This window comes from Manis pentadactyla, chromosome 4, assembly GCF_030020395.1.
Source record: "Manis pentadactyla isolate mManPen7 chromosome 4, mManPen7.hap1, whole genome shotgun sequence".
In the NCBI taxonomy this organism is placed as follows: Eukaryota; Metazoa; Chordata; class Mammalia; order Pholidota; family Manidae; genus Manis; species Manis pentadactyla.
Genome location: NC_080022.1, coordinates 62,189,252 through 62,212,076, shown reverse-complemented (window position 1 = coordinate 62,212,076; position 22,825 = coordinate 62,189,252). Strand labels below are relative to the sequence as shown.

The 22,825-nt window shown below is 38.6% G+C and overlaps 1 protein-coding gene across 1 annotated transcript in view; it reads left to right on the top strand.

Annotated features, from left to right (window-relative positions):
• The window catches only part of LRRIQ3 (leucine rich repeats and IQ motif containing 3), a 208,540-nt gene that overhangs the window by 75,260 nt on the left and 110,455 nt on the right, over window positions 1-22,825 (top strand). The window contains 1 exon segment of the mRNA XM_057500328.1: window positions 18,019-18,175. Within this exon segment, the coding sequence (XP_057356311.1) occupies window positions 18,019-18,175 (157 nt within the window).

The following is a 22,825-nucleotide window of genomic DNA, read 5'->3' as shown; positions in this document are numbered from 1 at the left end:
GGCTAAAACCGCGCGCGCGGGAACTCAGTTGGGCCACAAATGCGGAAGTAACGAGGGAGGATGGAAACCTCCAGTCTGTGGTCGTCACAGGCCTAAAATAGGCAAAAGGTCCCAAAAATTCACCCTTTTTGTTTTATAAATGCTCTGGGATGTCCCAGCAGGCAAGGCCCCTGTCTTAGGTTGTCCCCCTCTGGGGATCTTACCCATCACTGAGTACCTTGCAGCTCCTTGGTTGTCCCAAGCTTACTCATCCTCCAAGGCCTGTCTTAGGTTGTCTCCACCTTGGAGATCTTACCCATCATGGGCACACGGGGAGATAGTCAGGGAGAATCAATGGACACTGCTGCATCATAAGGCTCACAGCAACTGTAGGGGTCACTGGCCTCTGTGGCAAGTCTCTGGTATTGTACTTGCATGCTAGTCAACTGAATTGATTCAATTCTTTTTTGGACAAACTGGATAATATTGTTAACAAGGCAGGGCCCAAAAGTGAAAAGTAGGAGCAAAAGAAGGATAGGACCAAGGAGGGGCAGAAGATAGGGTAACCACCTATGTAACCCAGTCTAAAGAAAATTGGCTTGTAATTCTTGTCTGCATCTCTCGAGGTCTTCTTGAAGTTGTTTGACCTTATTTTGGACTATGCCAGAGAGGTTCGCATAGAAGCAGCATTCTTCCTGTAAGAAGAGACATAAGCCTCCCTTTTCAGCTGTGAGGTCAAGCTCCCTATGGTTCTTTAGGACTACTGCCACAAGGGAGCACAGGCTGTGCAGGGGTCTCCGATGGTTTTTCATAGTATGGCTCTTGCTTGACTGGGATCTCCAAATCCTGTCCTAGCTAATGGGAGATTTATTGCCATTAACAGGAAGATCAGCATCATTGGGTTCATTGCAGACCCTGAAAGAGAGAAAGAAGAGAGATATCCTCAGGAGGCTGGGGGCCTTCTGGGTCATCATTGACATCAGTGAACTCCCCCTCCTTAGGGTGGTAATACTTGAGATCCCTTGCGGGGAAACAGATCGGCCTTTTTTCATTGGTCAGAAAGACATAGATGAATCCCCTTCCAGATGTAATGAGGGGGTCTGGGCCCCTCCATTCTCCAGTAAGGGGGTCCTTCCATCGGGCTCTAATCATCCAATAAGTAACGGTTGTTGTCCAGTGCTTTTGGAAGGACAAGAAGTATTCGCCTTTGGCAAAATTTAAAATATTTAGAGTAAATAATGCCATCTTTAGTTGATCATGGAGGGGAAGTGTTCCCCATTTTTGTTCTATTATTTGACATTTTAGGATATGATTGTGTTTTTCCACAATTGCTTGTCTTTTAGGGTTATAAGGAATTCCAGTGGTATGAGAAATTTGCCATTTACTCAAGAATTCAGTAAAAGATCTACTGATAAAGCAGGGACCATTATCGGTTTTGATTTGATCTGGCAAGCCAAGAACGGCAAAGCACTGGAGAAAATGGCTTATGGCATGTTTAGATTTTTCTCCCATATGGGCTGTAGCCCAACAAGCATGAGAGAAGGTATCAACTGTTAGAAATATGTATTTAAGCTTCCCAAAAGGGGCAAAATGTGTGACATCAGTCTGCCAAAGGTTATTGGGCCTCAGGCCTTGAGGTTTCACTCCACCCTTTTGAAGCGGAGGAACTTGTAGAAAAGGCTGGCATGACTTACATGTCCTAATGATCTTTTCTAAGTCTCTGATGGGGACCTGAGGGAACCGATGGTGTAGTCCCCTCCAATTAGCATGTGTAAGTTGATGAAAAGAGTTGGCCTCCTGTACTGTGTAGGCTGAAGCTAGTCGGTCGGCAAGAGCATTGCCTCTCGACAAAAAGCTTGGCAAATCTTGTTGTCCCCTTAGATGTTGTACAAAAAGGGGAACTAGTCTCTGTTTTAACAAATTGCGGGCTTGAATCATCAAAGGAGTGATGGGATTATCATCAAGTCTGATGTGTGTGCCCACAAGGTTGGGCAGTAGATTGACAACATAAAGGCTATCTGAAAACAGATTAAGAGGGCCTTGGATCTCAGACAGAGCTAAAACAACAGCATAGAGCTCTTTAAACTGGGTAGAGCCCTGTACCTCATGAAAGAGGATTATGGCCGGACAGCATTCACTTGTGCCTGGGAGGAACATTACTATAGAGGCTCCCCATTTGCCCCCGTCAGTAAAAACAGAGGGGAAAGAGGGGTCTGCCTCAGTGAGGAACATTTTAGGCGGCTGCCATGCCAATTGGCTAAAGGAACTCATCCACTTATAGGGACCATAGTGACAGTCTTCTATCCTTGGAAAGCCCTCCATGGCTATTGCCAATCTGGAATTATTTCTCTGTAGCCATGAGAAATCACTGACCTGAAAAGGGATGATCAAAGAGTGGGTGGGGTTCACTTCCAAAAAGATGGACAGAAAGATCTCGTCCCTTGACAATGCAGTCAGCCATTTGATCCACCATAGAGTACAACCGGGGTGCTCCTCCCACAGATAGATGTATCCAATGTAAGGGATCCCCCTTCTGAGCCAAAAGGGCAGTGAGGAGGGTCTCTCCTGCCATAATATAGAGGACCAGTGGCAAGTTTGGATCATATCTTTTTAAGGCAGCATTATCAATGGCATGTTGAACTTTTGTCAATGTGTCTCTATGTATAGGGGTTAAAGTCGCTGTTGAAGCTAGGTTAAGGCCTTTTAATAGGTCAAAAAGAGGGATGATGATCAGCTGTGGTTATAGGAATCCAGGGCCTCATCCAATTGATTTCCCCCAGCAGTTTCTGGAGCTGTGGTAGTGTATACGCATCCTGAATACATAACTGGGGCTTAACAGGGGAGACAACATCTAATGTTAAAGTAGTCCCCAAAATTTTAAAAGGAGCTATCTGTTGAACTATATCTGGGGCAATCTCTAAGTTATAGTTTTTGAGCAGGGAAAGGCACCGTTTGAAGAGGTCGTCTAATTTGCAGGGACAAGTGGCCCCCAAGATAATATCATCCATATATATGTAAAAGAGTATGTCAGATTCTTCTCAGCTTGTTGCTGGCATTCCTCTTTATACAAAGCACACCACTTAATATAAAGGGGGCCAGGGAGAACCGCCCGGGCAAGAGCCCTCCAATCTGCAGCGGTGCACGGATGGTGAGCAAGCCCCTGGAGGATGGTCTCAGTTCAAGAAGCATTGGGGAAGTCCTCAAGAATGGCCTTCTTTAATTCCTTAAGGTCACCTGGCTCCCAAGGGTACCAGGGGGCAGGGTGGTTACCTCCGGGATTAACATTGACTGGAAATAGCTGACATGGCCCTGGGTTAGGTTGTGGGTGGAACAATGGATTCTCTTGGGGTTGGAAGCCAATGGGAGAGCATGAGTCCTTATATGGGAAAGGAGCTGGAACCTCTGCCCACTGGCAGCCAATAGGAGAGCATGAGTCCTTATATGGGAGAGGAGCCAAAACCCCTGCTCCTTGGTACGAGCACCTGGGGTGCTGATGGTGATTTGAAAGGGTTAGAAGAGGAACTAGTACCAGGAAGTGGTGGGTACAAAGGAGCCATGGATTTGGGAGACGGCATCAAAAGGGTCGAGGGCACCATTGCCATGATTCTCATCTGGCTCTTTATGGCTTTCTTGTCCTGCTGGCGTGGACTCAGCCTGAGGAAGGAGATCAGAATCTCCCAGGAAGGGGCTCTGGACTCGGTGATTTCCCTGTCTATTAAGTTCTTGCAGCTGGCTTCGATGGCTGAGGAGGAAAGCAACTCTTAAGGGCTGCTAAAGTGGAGAAGGTCCCCAGAGGGGGGATATCACCCTGATTAACTTGGGGTTTGCGTACGAGTTGCTCCACCCTGTCCCAAGTTTCCCAGTCAAACAAATTACTTGCAGGCAGCCACGGGGCGACCTTAACTAAGGTCTCCCAGGTTTTGATAGCTTGGCTGTCAGAGAGCTCTAGGCCTCTACTTCGGAGGAGGACCCTAAGGGATTCAAGAGAGGGATCAGGCTTGGAAGAAGAATGTCCCATATTTTATGGGATTACACTTACCCATAGTCCGATTAGCTCATCAGCGAAATTCCTCATTCCTCACACAGGGCACCAGTTGTTGCTCTTTGGCAACAAGAAGGCGGGGGGACAAGCAGGACCAGCCTGTTATCCCCAGGGCTGAGCGAGAGGGCAAGTGTCGGCGGCTTGGACACCCTCCCCTGAGATCCGGGAAAAAACAAAACCACACCAAGCCAGGAGATGTGTCAGCTTCAAGGGCGCAGCAAAACTCAGCTTTATTCCATCAGAGGCTTAGTTATATAGGGGAAGATAAGAAAGTAACAGAAACCAATGGGAATTGATTGACTCATCTGTCACTAGGGTCTTAGGCAGGTTTCAGGTTAGGTGGGGAGGCAGAGTTAGGGCTAAAACCACACGCACAGAAACTCAGTTGGGCCACAAATGCGGAAGTAATGAGGGAGGATGGAAACCTCCAGTCTGTGGTCGTCACAGGCCTAAAAGAGGCAAAAGGTCCCAACAACTTTGTGTCCTGATATGTGATTTATTCTGGAGAATATTTCATGTACACATGAAAACAATGTGTATTCTACTGTTTTTTATATGTTCTGTATATATCTGTTAATTCCCTTTGGTCTAATGTATCATTCAAATCCTCTGTTTCATTATTGATTTTCTGTCTGGATAATCTTCAGGGGATTTATACATTAATGTAAGTGGTGCACTAAAGTCCCCAACTATTATTGTATTACTGGTAATTTCTTCCTTTATTCCTGTTATTATTTGCTTTATATATTCAGATACTCCTCAGTTGGGTGTGTAGATGTTTATAATTGTTATAACTTCTTGTTGGATTGTGCCCTTAATCATTATATAATATCCTTTGTTGTTTCTTATTACATACAGTCTTTGTTTTAAAGTCTATTTTGTCTGATACAAATATTGCTACTCTACCTTTTTTTTTCATTCCTATTTGCATGAAATATATTTTTCCATTCCTTCAATTTAAGTCTATGCATGTATTTAGATTTAAGGTGAGTCCCTTGTAGGCAGCAAATACATGGGTCTTGTTTTCTTAATCCATTCAGTCACCCTATGTCTTTTGATTGGAGCTTTTAGTACTTTTACATTTGAAGTAATTATTCATAGATTTATACTTATTGCCACCTTGTTAAATGTTTCCTGGTTGCTTTTGTTGTTTTCTCTGACCCTTTCTTTCTCTCTTACTGTCTTCCCTTGTATGTTATGACTTACTTTAGTGTTATGTTTGGATTTCCTTTTCTGTTTTTTGTGTATCTGGCTTTTGGCTTATGGTTAACATGGGGTTCATACACAGCATCCTACATATAAGACAGTCTGTAGTTAGCTGATGGTCACTTAAATTCAAACACATTCTAACAGCACTACATTTTTTGTTCCTCTTACTCCACAGTTTATCTATATGATGTCCTCTTATATTTTATTTAGTGATTATCCTAATTTTTAGATGTAATTGATCATTCTACTTTTTTACTTTTTGACCTTCTTATAAGCTTTTAGTCATTGATCTACTATTTCTGGAATGTGTTTGTTTTTACCAATGAAATTTTTCCTTTCAAATTTTTCTTGCTTCTCTTTAGCATCTTTTCTTTTTCTCTTAGGGAAGTCCCTTTAACATTTCTTATAAGTCTGGCTTAGTGTTGGTGAATTCTTTGAGCTTATGTTTAATCTGTGAAACTCTTTATGTTCTCTTCCATTCTGAATGATAACCTTGCTGAGTAAAGTATTTTTGGTTTGAGGTTTTTCTCTTTCAGTGCTTTGAATATATCATGTCACTCCCTTCTGGCCTTTAGAGTTTCTGCTGATGAATCAGATAACAGCCTCATGGGATTTCCCTTGTACGTAACTTTGGTTTTCTTCTGCCACATTTAAGATAATATCTTTGTCTTTGATCTTTGACATTTTAATTATTATGTGTCTTAGTGTGGTCCTCCTTCATTTATCTTGTTTGGGGGGTCTGTTTGCTTCCTGGACCTGGATGTCTGTTTCATTCTGTGGGTTAGCTAAGTTTTCAGCTATTAATTCTTCAAATAAATTTCCTACTCCTTTTTCTCCATTTTCTCCTGGGACTTAAGTCTTGTGGCTCTTTGGGTGTTTGATATTGTCCCAGAAATCCCTTGACCTTTTCTCATTTCTTTTCATTCTTTTTTCTTTCTGCTACTCACCTTGAGTGTTTTCCAATACTCTGTCTTCCAAATCACTGATCCTTTTTTCTGCATTCTCTAATCTTTTGATTCTCTCTGGTATATTTTTCATTTCATTCATCTCTGATTGGTTCTGTTTTATATTTTTTGTCTCTTTGTAGACATTCTCATTGATTTTATCTACCCTTCTATCAAGTCTGGAAATCATCTTTATAATCACTACTTTGAACTTTTTATCTGGTAGATTGCTTAATTCATTTCATTTAGTTATTTCTCTGAAGTTGTCGTGCTCTTTTATTTGAAGCATATTCATCTATTTCCTCATTTTGTTTGACTTTCTGTGCTTGATTATGAATTACTCAAAAGGGCTATCTTTCCGAGTTTTGAATGATTGGCCTTGTGTAGGGAAGGTTCCCTGGGCAGATGGGGTGTACTGGTGGTTTTGGTTGGCTGGCTGGAGGTCTAGTGAACATGGGTGGGGGGTCCTCGTGTTAGGTCTCCCAGGGTGTGTTTGGTGGAACATGTTTAGAGGGGCCCAATTGAAGCAGCTCTTGAGTATACTGGTGAAGTTCATTCAGGTGGGGAGGCAGTGGTCTTGTGCATTCTCCTAGGAACTCCCATATCAATAGCTATCAACTGGCTTTGTGCTCTAGTGCAGTTGCAGCCTGGGTATGCTCTCCAGGTATTGGTGGCAGCCAATTCTGTGACCATAGTGTAGCACTGGGACCAGATGTGCCTTCCAAGAAAGCCTGCCTCTGAAGCTACTGTATCTATGGTATAGCAGTGTGACCAATGCACATTCTCCAGGGGTCAGCAAAGATTTGGCTTCGTACCTATAGTGCAGCTGCTGCCTGAGTGCAGTTTCTGGCAGGTGGCAGCCTCCAGCTCTTTTCACAGTGCAGAAGAGGCCCATATGTACACTCCAGCTGGCATGTCTGGTATGGGTGGTGGCTGTGAAGCCACCTAGGCTAAGTCTAAAATTGGTGTGTTGACTAAGTCTGAAACTATAAACTTAAGTCTGGAATTTCCTGAACCGTGTCTCCCATGGCACCATCAGTGTGGGGCACTAGCACCTCCAATCCTGGAGAGAGTTCCTGAAGTTCCCACTCCAAACAGCAGGTACATTAGTCTTAAAAAGCTGTTTTGTTTTTGTTTTTTCACTTATAGTCTAGATGCACTTTGAAACACAGCTTTTCTGTGCCTCAGCACAGGGAATCTCTGTTCAGGTCTCTCAGCAATATGTGTCTCCAGGGTTGTTGGGCTGGGGGTGGGGTTTCCTCTCACTCTCCTGCAATTTTTATGTGATCTTTCCTATCTATCATTGTGCAGAAGGTGTTCATCAGGCCTCAGTTTCTCTGTGTATAGGTATAGATTCAGTGTGTAGTTGGGAGGAGATGTGATTAGGCTCTTTCTATGCTGTCATTTTCCCCTCAACCTATGTAAGTTTTAGAATGTTATGTTTCCATTTGTGTTTGTCTAAGGATACTTTTTTTCTTTAAACCATTGTTTTTTCAGGATAGTGTTTTAATTTCCATGTATTCATAAATTTTCCAGCTTTCCTCTTATTAATTTCTAGTCATACCATTGTTGTTAGATGAGATACTTGGTATGATTTCAATCTTCTTGAATTTGCTAAGACTTGTTTTGTAGTCTAACATCTTTCTGGGCTTCCTGGATCTAGAAAACTGTTTCTTTCTCCACGTTACAGATATGTTTTGTTATAATTTCTTCATAAGATTTCTGTTCCTTTCTCTTTCTCTTTTCTTTCTGGGACTACTATAATATGAATGTCTGCCTGCATGATGTTGTCCTGTAAGTCCCTTAAGCCATCTTCACTAATATATTTTTTTTCATTTTTCTTTTTGCTTCTCTCTTTGAGTGAGTTCCTCTGCCCTGTGTTCAAGTTCACTGATCCTTTTTTCTGTTTCATCTAGTCTCCTGTTCAACTCATCTAATGTATTTTTTTCATTTCAGTAATTGTATTATTCAGTTCTATGACTTCTATTTGGAACTTTCTTAAATTTTCTTACATTTTTGATGTTCTTACTATGTTCACAAATTCTTCTTTCAAGTTTGTTGAGTATTTTTATGACCATTACTCTGACTTCTTGGTCAGGAAGAATATGTTTCCCCATTTCATTAAGTTTTCTTTTCTTCCTTTTTTTTTTTTTCTGAGGTTTTATGTTTCATGTGTAACATAATCTGTTTCTTCATTTTGCTTGATTCTCTATGTTGGACCTATACATTAAATGAAAGTGCTAACACTCGCAATCTTGGAGTGTTGGCCCTGTAGGAGACAAACCTTGTCATTAAACCCTACTATAGCTCTTGGTTGTCACTCCAGTTTTTGTCATTGTCCACAGAACCAAATTAATTTTATTTTATTTATTTATTTATTTTTAGATAATTATTTTTTATTGAAGGGTAGTTGATGCACAGTATTATATTACATTAGTTTCAAGTGTGCAACACAGTGATAAAACATTTATATACATAATTCTACGTTCCAGCTATCACCCTACCAAGCTGTTACAATATCTTGACTATATTCCTTATGCTATACATTACATCATTACATCCCGGTTACTTTATTTTACCATTGGAAGTCTGTCCTTTTTTTATTTATGTATTTATTTATTTTATTTTATTTTAATTTTTTGTGAGGGCATCCCTCATATTTATTGATGAAATGGTTGTTAACAACAATAAAATTCTGTATAGGGGAGTCAATGCTCAATGCACAATCATTAATCCACCCAAGCCTAATTTTCATCAGTCTCCAATCTTCTGAGGCATAACAAACAAGTTCTTACATGGAGAACAAATTCTTACATAATGAAAAAGTTACATAGTGAACAGTACAAGGGCAGTCATCACAGAAACTTTTGGTTTTGCTCATGCATTATGAACTATAAACAGTCAGTTCAAATATGAATACTCATTTGGTTTTTATACTTGATTTATATGTGGATACCACATTTCTCTCTTTATTATTATTATTTTTAATAAAATGCTGAAGTGGTAGGTAGATACAAGATAAAGGTAGAAAACATAGTTTAGTGTTGTAAGAGAGCAAATGTAGATGATCAGGTGTGTGCCTGTAGACTATGTGTTAATCCAAGCTAGACAAGGGCAATAAAACATCCACGTATGCAGAAGATTTCTCTCAGAACGGGGGGGGTGAGGTTCTAAGCCTCACCTCTGTTGATCCCCAATTTCTCACCTGATGACCCCCCTGCGACTGTGCCTGTCTTAGGTTGTTCCTCCCTTGAGGAATCTTACCCATCTCTGGCTAACCAGTCATCTTCCGGGGCCATACAGGGAAATGTAAAGTTGGTAAGTGAGAGAGAAGCCTTATTGTTTGAAATGGTTAGCTTTTTATTTCTTTGCATATTTATGCCCTGTAGCTTCTATGCCCAGCATTTGTCTTGAGGTATCTTTACCACTTGGAAGAACTATGATACTCGGTAAATTTGATATGAGGCACGAATTCTATTTAAGGGTTGTAATTAGGAAGGAAGAAGAAAAGCTATAGAAGTAGCAGGCGGAAGAAAACATGGGAAGATTGATTATTCCTTTGACATATCTTCTTGTAGAGTAACTTCAGCATGTATAGGTTTTAAGCTACTACTTAAATTGCGCACACACATTAACATAATAGTAGTATAGTTACATAACCAAAGCATATCTGTAATTACCAGCCATCTCCAGTGAAACCAAGAAAACCAGTTAGGCACCTTAGGCATTTGTGAAAACTTATCTATGATATGGTGGATATTGTCCAACTGAGCTTGAACAGTCTGAGAAAAATCAGACAAATTAAAACATCCCATTCCTGGGGAATGTTCACATCCCTTATGTTCTTTTAACAGTAAATAGTCTGTAGTTGTAAGATTTTGGAGCGCTACAATTTGCACGTCTCCTAATTCTTGGTTGAGTTCCAACAGTATAGATCCAGTCAAATTTGTTGTTTTACTGTATGCACAGGCCAGCTTAGATATCTCCTTCATTCCCATGGCAAGTCCAGGAGCTGGTGGGATGAGTGCATCTACAGCTGTAGCAGTGCGTGGATCTTTATTGGGGTTTTTTGATGATCATCTTCTGGCATGAGTCTTCCAGAGAGAGTTGATGTTGGAAGTTCTTTTTCATATCATATCTTAGTTCATTCTCGGGGTAGCCCAATTAGGCTTTGGTCTTCTGTATAAATGCAAACAGACCCTTTGCCTACACTTTTATATGCCCTTTATACCCTTGTGTAGAACTCATTGGAGGTTACCACACAGGAAGTGCCCTTCTTTTTGTTTTGTTTTGTTTTGTTTTGTTTTGCTTTGTTTTTGGTATCACTAATCCACACTTACATGATGAATATTATGTTTACTAGGCTCTCCCCTATACCAGGTCTCCTCTATAAACCCCTTTACAGTCACTGTGCATCAGCATAGCAAAATGTTGTAGAATCACTACTTGCCTTCTCTGTGTTGTACAGCCCTCCCTTTTCTCCTACACCCCCATGCATGTTAATCTTAATACCCCCCTACTTCTCACCCCTTATCCCTCCCTACCCACCCATCCTCCCCAGTCCCTTTCCCTTTGGTACCTCTTAGTCCATTCTTGAGTTCTGTGATTCTGGTGCTGTTTTGTTCCTTCAGTTTTTCCTTTGTTCTTATATTCCACAGATAAGTGAAATCATTTGGTATTTCTCTTTCTCCGCTTGGCTTGTTTCACTGAGCATAATACCCTCCAGCTCCATCCATGTGGCTGCAAATGGTTGGATTTGCCCTTTTCTTATGGCTGAGTAGTATTCCATTGTGTATATGTACCACATCTTCTTTATCCTTTCATCTATCGATGGACATTTAGGTTGCTTCCAATTCTTGGCTATTGTAAATAGTGCTGCGATAAACATAGGGGTGCACTGATCTTTCTCATACTTGATTGCTGCATTCTTAGGGTAAATTCCTAGGAGTGAAATTCCTGGGTCAAATGGTAAGTCTGTTTTGAGCATTTTGATGTACCACCATACTGCTTTCCACAATGGTTGAACTAACTTACATTCCCACCAGCAGTGTAGGAGGGTTCCCCTTTCTCCACAGCCTCACCAACATTTGTTGTTGTTTGTCTTTTGGATGGCAGCCATCCTTACTGGTGTGAGGTGATACCTCATTGTAGTTTCAATTTGCATTTCTCTGATAATTAGCGATGCGGAGCATCTTTTCATGTGTCTGTTGGCCATCTGTATTTCTTTTTTGGAGAACTGTCTGTTCAGTTAATCTGCCCATTTTTTAATTGGGTTATTTTTTGTTTGTTTGTTGAGGCGTGTGAGCTCTTTATATATTCTGGACGTCAAGCCTTTATCGGATGTGTCATTTTCAAATATATTCTCCCATACTGTAGGTTTCCTTTTTGTTCTATTGATGGTGTCTTTTGCTGTAAAGAAGCTTTTCAGCTCAATATAGTCCCACTTACTCATTTTTGCTGTTGTGTTCCTAGCCCGGGGAGATATGTTCAAAAAGAGGTCACTCATGTTTATGTCTAAGAGGTTTTTGCCTATGTTTTCTTCCAAGAGTTTAATGGTTTCATGGCTTACATTCAGGTTTTTGATCCATTTTGAGTTTACTTTTGTTTATGGGGTTAGACAATGGTCCAGTTTTATTCTCCTACATGTAGCTGTCCAGTTTTGCCAGCACCACCTGTTGAAGAGACTGTCATTTCGCCATTGTATGTCCATGGCTCCTTTATCAAATATTAATTGACCATACATGTCTGGGTTAATGTCTGGATTCTGTAGTCTGTTCCATTGGTCTGTGGCTCTGTTCTTGTGCCAGTAGCAAATTGTCTTGATTACTATGGCTTTATAGTAGAGCTTGAAGTTGGGGAGTGAGATCCCCCCTACTTTATTCTTCTTTCTCAGGATTGCTTTGGCTATTCGGGGTCTTTGGTGATTCCATATGAATTTTTGAATTATTTGTTCCAGTTCATTGAAGTATGTTGCTGGTAGTTTCATAGGGATTGCATCAAATCTGTATATTGCTTTGGGCAGGATGGCCATTTTGACGATATTAATTCTTCCTAGCCATGAGCATGGGATGAGTTTCCATCTGTTAGTGTCCCCTGTAATTTCTCTTAAGAGTGACTTGTAGTTTTCAGAGTATAAGTCTTTCACTTCTTTGGTTAGGTTTATTCCTAGGTATTTTATTTTTTTTGATGCAATTGTGAATGGAGTTGTTTTCCTGATTTCTCTTTCTGTTGGTTCATTGTTAGTATATAGGAAAGCCACAGATTTCTGTGTGTTGATTTTGTATCCTGCAACTTTGCTGTATTCCGATATCAGTTCTAGTAGTTTTGGGGTGGAGTCTTTAGTGTTTTTTATGTACCGTATCATGTCATCTGCAAATAGTGACAGTTTAACTTCTTCTTTACCAATCTGGATTCCTTGTATTTCTTTATTTTGTCTGATTGCCATGTCTAGGACCTCCAGTACTATGTTAAATAAAAGTGGAGAGAGTGGGCATCCCTGTCTAGTTCCCAATCTCAGAAGAAATGCTTTCAGCTTCTTGCTGTTCAATATAATGTTGGCTGTGGGTTTATCATAGATGGCCTTTGTTATGTTGAGGTACTTACCCTCTATTCCCATTTTGCTGAGAGTTTTTAACATGAATGGATGTTGAACTTTGTCAAATGCTTTTTCAGCATCTATGGAGATGATCATGTGGTTTTTGTCTTTCTTTTTGTTGATGTGGTGGATGATGTTGATGGACTTTCGAATGTTGTACCATCCTTGCATCCCTGGGATGAATCCCACTTGGTCATGGTGTATGATCCTTTTGATGTATTTTTGAATTCGGTTTGCTAATATTTTGTTGAGTATTTTTGCATCTACGTTCATCAGGGATATTGGTCTGTAGTTTTCTTTTTTGGTGGGGTCTTTGCCTGGTTTTGCTATTAGGGTGATGTAGGCTTCATAGAATGAGTTTGGGAGTATCCCCTCCTCTTCTATTTTTTGGAAAACTTTAAGGAGAATGGTAATTATGTCTTCCCTGTATGTCTGATAAAATTCCGAGGTAAATCCATCTGGCCCGGGGGTTTTGTTCTTTGGTAGTTTTTTGATTACCGCTTCAATTTCGTTGCTGGTAATTGGTCTGTTTAGATTTTCTGTTTCTTCCTGGGTCAATCTTGAAAGGTTGTATTTTTCTAGGAAGTTGTCCATTTCTCCTAGGTTTCCCAGCTTGTTAGCATATAGGTTTTCATAGTATTCTCCAATAATTCTTTGCATTTCCGTGGGGTCCGTCGTGTTTTTTCCTTTCTCGTTTCTGATAGTGTTGATTTGTGTTGACTCTTTTCTTCTTAATAAGTCTGGCTAGAGGCTTATCTATTTTGTTTATTTTCTCGAAGAACCAGCGCTTGGTTTCATTGATTTTTGCTATTGTTTTATTCTTCTCAATTCTATTTATTTCTTCTCTGATCTTTATTATGTCCCTCCTTCTGCTGACCTTGGGCCTCATCTGTTCTTCTTTTTCCAATTTCGATAATTGTGACATTAGACCATTCATTTGGGATTGTTCTTCCTTTTTTAATTATGCTTGGATTGCTATATACTTTCCTCTTAAGACTACTTTTGCTGTGTCCCACAGAAGTTGGGGCTTAGTTTTGTTGTTGTCAGTTGTTTCCATATATTGCTGGATCTCCATTTTGATTTGATCATTGGTCCATTGATTATTTAGGAGCATGTTGTTAAGCCTCCATGTGTTTGAGAGCCTCTTTGCTTTCTTTGTACCGTTTATTTCTAGTTTTATGCCTTTGTGGTCTGAAAAGTTGATTAGTAGGATTTCAATCTTTTGGAATTTTCTGAGGCTCTTTTTGTGGCCTAGTATGTGGTCTATTCTGGAGAATGTTTCATGTACACTTGAGAAATATGTATATCCTGCTGCTTTTGGATGTAGAGTTCTATAGATGTCTATTAGGTCCATCTGCTCTACTGTGTTGTTCAGTGCTTCCATGTCCTTACTTATTTTCTGCCCGGTGGATCTATCCTTTGTGGTGAGTGGTGTGTTGAAGTCTCCTAGAATGAATGCATTGCAGTCTATATCCCCCTTTAGTTCTGTTAGTATTTGTTTCACATATGCTGGTGCTCCTGTGTTGGGTGCATATATATTTAGAATGGTTATATCCTCTTGTTTGACTGAGCCCTTTATCATTATGCAGTGTCCTTCTTTATCTCTTGTTACTTTCTTTGTTTTGAAGTCTATTTCGTCTGATATTAGTACTGCAACCCCTGCTTTCTTCTCTCTGTTGTTTGCTTGAAATATTTTTTCCATCCCTTGACTTTTAGTCTGTACATGTCTTTGGGTTTGAGGTGAGTTTCTTGTAAGCAGCATATAGATGGGTCTTGCTTTTTTATCCATTCTGTTACTCTGTGTCTTTTGATTGGTGCATTCAACCCATTAACATTTAGGGTGACTATTGAAAGATATGTACTTATTGTCATTGCAGGCTTTAAATTCGTGGTTACCAAAGGTTCAAGGTTAGCCTCTTTAGTATCTTACTGCCTAACTTAGCTCGCTTATTGAGCTGTTATATACACTGTCTGGAGATTCTTTTCTTCTCTCCCTTCTTGTTCCTCCTCCTCGATTCTTCATATGTTGGGTGTTTTGTGCTGTGCTCTTTCTAGGAGTGCTCCCATCTAGAGCAGTCCCTGTAAGATGTTCTGTAGAGGTGGTTTTTGGGAAGCAAATTCCTTCAGCTTTTGTTTGTCTGGGAACTGTTTAATCCCACCATCATATTTGAATGATAGTCGTGCTGGATACAGTATCCTTGGATACAAGGCCCTTCTGTTTCATTGTATTAAATATATCATGCCATTCTCTTCTGGCCTGTAGGGTTTCTGTTGAGAAATCTGATGTTAGCTGGTGGGTTTCCCTTTATAGGTGACCTTTTTCTCTCTAGCTGCCTTTAACACTCTTTCCTTGTCCTTGTTCTTTGCCATTTTAATTATTATGTGTCTTGGTGTTGTCCTTCTTGGATCCTTTCTGTTGGGTGTTCTGTGTATTTCCGTGGTCTGTTCAATTATTTCCTCCCCCAGTTTGGAGTTTTCAGCAATTATTTCTTCTAAGATACTTTCCATCTCTTTTCCTCTCTCTTCTTCTTTTGGGACCCCTATAATACGGATATTGTTCCTTTTGGATTGGTCACACAGTTCTCTTAATATTGTTTCATTCCTGGAGATCCTTTTGTCTCTCTCTATGTCAGCTTGTATGCGTTCCTGTTCTCTGATTTCAATTCCATCAATGGCCTCTTGGATTCTATCCATTCTGCTTATAAACCCTTCCAGAGTTTGTTTCATTTCTGCGATCTCCTTTCTGGCATCTCCCTCCGGACTTCATCCCATTTCTCTTGCGTATTTCTCTGCATCTCTGTCAGCATGTTTATGATTCTTATTTTGAATTCTTTTTCAGGAAAACTGGTTAGGTCTGTCTCCTTCTCTGGTGTTGTCTCTGTGATCTTCGTCTGCCTGTAGCTTTGCCTTTTCATGGTAATAAGAATAGTTTGCAGAGCTGGGACGAGTGACGGCTGGAAGGACTTCCTTTCTTGTTGGTTTGTGGCCCTCCTCTCCTAGGAGAACAGCGTCCTCTAGTGGCTGTGCTGCGCAACTGCACACAGACAGGGCTTCTGCTTCCTGCCCGGCTGCTATGGAGTTAATCTCCGCTGTTGCTGTGGGCGTGGCCTGGCTCGGGCAGCTACTCCAAAATGGTGGAGTCGTGTTGAAGCAGGAGTGGCTGGGAGGCTATTTATCTCTGTAAGGGGCCTCCCTGCTCCCTGCAGCCCAGGGGTTAGGGTGCCCAGAGATCCCCAGATTCCCTACCTTTGGATTAAGTGACCCGCCCTGCCCTTTAAGACTTCCAAAAAGCACCCGCCAAAACAAAACAACGACCACCAAAAAGAAAAAAGAAAAAAATTTTTAAATTAAGAAAAAAAAAAAAAATTTTAATTAAAAAAAACTTGTGGTCGCTCGTTTTTCTTTATTCTCTGGTGCCAGCCTCAGGCCTCTGCTCACCGGTCTTGCTGCCCTGTCCTGTTTCCCTAGTATTGGGCTCCCTATCCCTTTAAGACTTCCAAAAAGTGCTCGCCAAAACAAAACAGCAAAAAAGCAAAAAAAACAAAATGGTCGCGTGCTTTTCTTATGTCCTCCGGCGCCCGGCCTCCAGTGCCCGCTCACTGTTCTTGCTGCCCTGTTTTCCTTGTATCGAGGGCCCTGCACTCTGGCCCGGATGGCTGGGGCTGGGTGTTCGGCAGCCCTGTGCTCCGTCTCCCTCCCGCTCTGTCTATTCTTCTCCCGCCAGGAGCTGGGGGGAGGGGCTCTCGGCTTCCGCCAGGCTGGGGTTTGTATCTTACCCCCTTCGCGAGGCGCTGGGTTCTCTCAGGTGCGGATGTGGTCTGGATATTGTCCTGTGTCCTCTGGTCTTTATTCTAGGAAGGGTTGTCTTTGTTATATTTTCATAGATACATGTTGTTTTGGGAGGAGATTTCCGCTGCTCTACTCACGCCGCCATCTTCCGCCCCTCCTCTCCAAATTAATTTTAGTAACTAAAGTAGTTGAAGGGTGCCATGACCAGTCAGTGTCCCAGAGGAGAAGATTTCACTCAGCACCTAGATTCTGGCTATTTTAATCCAGGCCCTTAGGCAGAATGGAAATATATACAGTCCTGTGGGAGTGCAAGCATAAGCCCTTCTGGACCCCCATCTAGGTAATCAGGAGATGTCCCCTGGGCAGCAGTTGCAAAAATAGGCCTCCAAGTGAGCTCCTTTCTGGGAGATACTAGTGAGATGTTTTGATGCAGAAGGAGAGCACAAAGATGATTTCCCTTGGTTTATATTCCCTGAGAGCACCATTATAGCCTCTTGATATGTGCCAAACCTGAAGCCCTGCCCTTTAGGCTGAAGTTCCAGGAATAGCAAGTAGGCCTCTTTCACAGAAAGGCTGAGGGTATGTTTTGTTTTGCTATCTTTGCAGTGCTATGGGGGTTGTATCATGCAAAGAACTGTCTCTCTAATTGTTATAGTCCTGTGGAACCTTGGATCAAAAGACCCCTAGCCCTCTGAGCTAGGTGACTAAAGGATATCTCCTGGGTAGCAGCTTTAAAAACCTGGGCATCAGACATAAAACTTGGGTACCAGGCATATATAAGAACTTCCCCCAAGAGTTGTTGAACCTCCCCCAGGAGATGTTCTGCAGTGCTCTGTAGTGCAGCAGAGGGAGAGCATTACCTTACCTTATTTTTGCTTACAGTGAAAATATTTAGTATTTTACTGTTAAGTATGATGTTGATTTGTTGATTCCATTTATCAGGTAATATTTTGGAGATACTGGGTTAAAAATAATATTAAAATTAATCTCACCTAATTTTTTTTACTTCGTTGTCATATGGAAAATAGAAAATTTAAAAGTAGTTTGTGCCTACATTATATTCTGTTGGACAGTACTGCTCTAGAGTAAGTTTTCTAGGTTAATATAAAGTTACTTCTTCATTAGAGAAGAAAAATAGAGTTCATACTGATCACCTTATATATCTGTAGATAATTTAGTCATGTTCTCCCTGCCATTATGTTATAAAATGCATAGCCAGATATAACTACAGGATTGTTTGTACATTCCTATCACCAGAGATTTCTTACTGCTTACTCATCTGATGATGAATATTGATGAACAAATCTTAATGATTAGTTTTATATAGTAATAATATGAAAACAAATATTACATTAAATTTACCATTATGCTTTCTAAGATGTAGGTGAACTCATGAGTAGTTTTCTCATTTTTCTTTTTGGGCAGAATATTAAATGGCAATTTTTCTTCCTCATGTTTAGTCCCTTAGTTCTGTGCAAAAAACATCAGGAAAAGTTTATGAATGAATATGAAACAAAATGGATTTACATACACAAAGGATATGAAGATAACCTATCTAAGGATCTCTTTTTTCAGACAGAAACTAATGTAACAGGAAAGCTTGCACATTGGAAACATGTAAGTATAATTAGATTATTACTTTTCTTTGAAATATTTTTATTTAAGATACTATAGTTACAACTTATGAAGCTTTAGTAAGAATTTCTTCTTTTAAATATTTTCTCATTTAAATATTTTCCATATATTTTTAATATTCTGCTTGAGATTTTCTTGTTGCAAGAAAAGTCATATAATACAGTATAAATATAATCTTTATGGTGCATTAATTACTCTTACCACAACCATTTTATAATTTACACTTTGTATATTTTTTCTCATTAGTTATTGCAATTAGTTATTAATAGTAATGTCTTTCCTTAGAAGTTAAAACATAAATATTTAGTTTATTAAAGGCTAATAATACTATATATAACAATTGTCATTCAGTATTTTATGCTAAATCATGCATTGCTTTGAGAACACAATGGAAACAGAAACTTATGTTTATTGAGTGCCTACTATGTACAAGGTACTGTGTTATTTTTCATATAGTTTATTTTCCACAATACAATGAGATTGTCATTTTTATCTCATTTATATAAATAGGGAAACCAAGTTCTCAGAGCTGATAATTAACTTCTAGGACTTAATTCCAGGACTTCTGACTTGAAAGTTTATGCTGTTTTTATCTTTTGATTTTTGTTTTGATTTGGACATTAGGTAATGGTAAAAATGAAGACTTGGCATTATAGTATAATTAACTAGAATTAACTTTTTATAATTTTAAAAGCACTGTGTATATGATAATCTCCTTCATATGTGAACCTGTTTCTGAATAGCCTGAGCTACAATTGTTTCCATTAAATTAACATGATTAGAAGGTATTACAAAAGATCTGGTCATTAGTCTCATTCTATGTAATTGAGGACATATGTTCTAGATATAGCAAAACAATTTCTTTAAGCCCCTAAATCCCACAGAAGTTATCTGTTGAATAAGAACATAGGTTTAAAAAGCAAATGTATCCTATTAAAAACTTTTCCCTCATTAGCACTCAGTACTGATTATATTAATTTGCTTCAGATGATAGTATGCTATATAAAAATATAAAGTTATTGTGAAGTGTCTTTTGGTCTTCTATGTAGAATGTAAGCTCACTGATTTCAGACCTGTCACCTGATTTTTATGCAAAAGAGACTCACTAAATATTTTATGCTGATAACCAATTTGAATATGGCTATGTTGTATACTGATAACCAAATTATTGTATACATACAACTATATGATATATGAAAAAATACACATTTCTTCATAAATATTTATAAAATATACACATATATGTATATATGCATATTTATATATATCCATATATATGATGTGTCATGGTAAATGATTATTAAATGTGCATAAATAGAAATAAAATATTCTATTTACAAAGGCTATGTCATTTAATATCTATGAAATTAGAATGTGCCATTGTCAGAATATGTCCAATACTTTGGAAGTATTTTCACTGTTATGAAACTTTTGGTAGAAGGTATTCTTTATATGGAGTTCTCTAAAGTTCTGTAATATTACTGATAATTCTCCTAACCACATCATTATTAATGTCACTAAGTAAGAACAATTCTCTCATATTCTATGAATATTTGCATTGTCCTATGCTTTTTCATTGTTTGTAGTTACCATTCATAGAACATTTTAGCAGTTGTCTTCACCTCCGTTTTGTAAAGTAATTGAAATGGTTTTTAATCATAATATTCATCTTTGAATCTTTACTTCTGTAAAAAATTGTGGGTCAACTTTTTGCTGGCTTCATTTGTAGTGTCCTTATCAACTCACTTAGTTGATATGTTATTATTTTATTATTTCTACTACTTACATATCCAGTCTTTAGTGACTTGCAGCTTGGTTTATTAGATATTGTAGTGAGAATAATTAATACCACAGAGAGCCTAAGAGAACCTAGTATCCAAGAGATTAAAAGAGCTAAGGTGTAGGGAAAGGGTAGGGTATAAGAAAATATTAGCATTTAATACTAGAAGTTCATTTGAAAAAGATGATGTGAGCAAAGTAATGGAAAGGATAAGTCAAGAATGGAATTCAAGTTTCAGTGATAAGATAAATATAAATCAATGTTTGCATCCGTTCCTGTTCTGGGATGAAATATACTTGGTCTAAGGGGCCTAAAATTTCTTCTACTCATGGGAAATTGAAAGAGTCAGAGGAGTAAATTCAAGTTTATTCATTCAGAAATGCCATGCTGCAAAGCCAGAAGTGCAGGTAAATATCCAGAGTTTATGCTGCAAGATTAAACTTGCAACACCAAAAGTCAGGAGCCATAAGGACGGAACCTGATAACAATAACAACAAAAAATGGGTGAGATACTGAAGACCTGGAACAATTGCTAGGGACATTGGTTCTCCATGACTGACATATTGGTGGGAAGGTGGTTGATCCTCTTGCTATATAGGCTGGCATAAATACAGAATTGGGGTTGCCAGTTAGATCAAGTTTTAGGGAAATTTGCATATTGTTATAATGGATTTTAGAAAAATCTAGATACTATTTTGATGGATTTTGCTGAGATACCCAAGAATATATGAAATCTGATTTGGCATGGTCAACCCTTTTCCTCAAAGGTTACTGAGCAGAATATATGTACAGGGAGTGACTATGAGATATTCTTTGTTACCTCTGATTTGTTGGCTTGGATAGTCTTTCACCTATTTCCTGTATTTCAAATATGAATTTTAGAAGGGTTATAATATGAGAGGAAGTTACTCTCATTGGAGCTAAAAGGTAAGAGATTCAGAGGAGGAAAAAGCAACTTGCCCTGTGTTTACTGCAGCTGCAGCCTGCTTCTGTACTACTCCTGCCCTGTCTTCTCACATCAGAAGACTGATGTAAGCTGGCTTAGTCATATATTGTTGGAAGGACAGAAAGCATCTAAGAGGTTAAAAAAGGGTAATGGCTGGGAACCTTTACAATTTCAACCTCATGGAAAGAAATAACCAGTCTGTGTGCTGCAGATGTCTCCTTTTTAACAGCTTACTTCCTAAAATCATGGTCTAATTTTTTTCTTAGAATTGAGCAATTCCCTCTCTCCTTGAAGTACAATGATTGGAATTTTATACCCTTTGCCTTGACTAATCTTCTGGAAAAGGTGCATATATTCTTCTTAGTTATCAAAAAGATGAGGAAAGGGATTAATAGGACAATCCAATCCAACATCTTTGGAAGGGATCTTTTACTTGGAATAACTTCTACCACATTAAATCTTCACATCTTGTACTGCTTTATGTCATTATATAGTTCCTGGAAACACTGGACATGATCGAATATGGCAATCATCTATACTAAAGTGAAATTTGTTTTAAAACTACTGATGTGGTTGAATTCTAGAATATTTTTTATTGATTTTTCCCTTGCTTCCAAAGTTTATATGTCTTATAATTAATACTGACAGAACTGTATATATATATATGCCATGTTGAATACCATTTTTATAAAATAAAATAGATGAAAATGTTTTCAAATAAATTCTGTGAACCCTTTCCATTAATTATTATTAAATATATTTTAATGGTATATATATATATATATATATATATATATATATATATATATATATACACTGAAGGTATTATATATATACATATATACTAAATCTGAGGAGTTGTTTATCTTTTATTAATAAGAATTCAAAACTATAAACTAATTTGTTATAACACATATGCATGAACAAATACATGAAAACATAGTCATCAAGATGGTAGTAGTGGTTATTTAAGTCACAGATTTAGATGATTATTGCTTTCTTTCTGACACTTTACATATTCTTTTTTTCTAATCAGAAGTCATTTTATTTACATAATAAAAACAAATATTTTTTCTATTGTAGATAGAAAGATTTTACCTCTATGTTTTATAAGTATAAAATAATACCTTCAGGAACCTCTAATTTGTTACAATTGATGAACTTGCATTGATACATCACTATCCTCCAAAGTCCATAGTTTGCATTTGGGTACACTCTTTGTGTTGTGCATTCCACAGATTTTGACAGATACATAATCACATACATCTACCATTAGAATATCATACAGAATACTTTCATTTTCCTAAAAATCTTCTGTCTACTCACCTTTCCTTCCCCCTAACTCTTAGCAACCAGCAATCTTTTTATGCTATCTATAGATTTCCCTTCTACAATGTCATGTAATTGGAATCATAATACATAGTGTATGTAGCCTTTTCAGATTGGCTTCTTTCACTTAGTAATAATGCATTAAAATTTCTTCCTTGTCTTCTCATGGTTTAATAGCTCATTTCTTTTAATTACTAAATACTATTCCATTGTTTGAGTGTAGTAGTTCATACATTCACCCATTGAAGGGCACTTTGGCTTACTTCCAAGTTTTGACAATTAGAAACGTAGCTGTTACAAAGATCTATATACAGGTTTTTTTGTTGATCTGAACTTTTACTTTGTTTGAGTAAATATGAGGGAGCATGATCGCTGTATTTTTATGGTAAGAGTATTAGTTTTATAAAATAACCTGCCAGATTGTTTTCCAAAGTGGCTTTACCATTTTGTATTCCCATCAGTAATGAATGAAAATTCCTGTTTCTCCACACTGTCACCAGCATTTGGGACTGCTAGTGTTCTGAAATTTGGTCATTCTAATAGGTGTGCAATAATTTCTCATTGTTACTTTAAATTT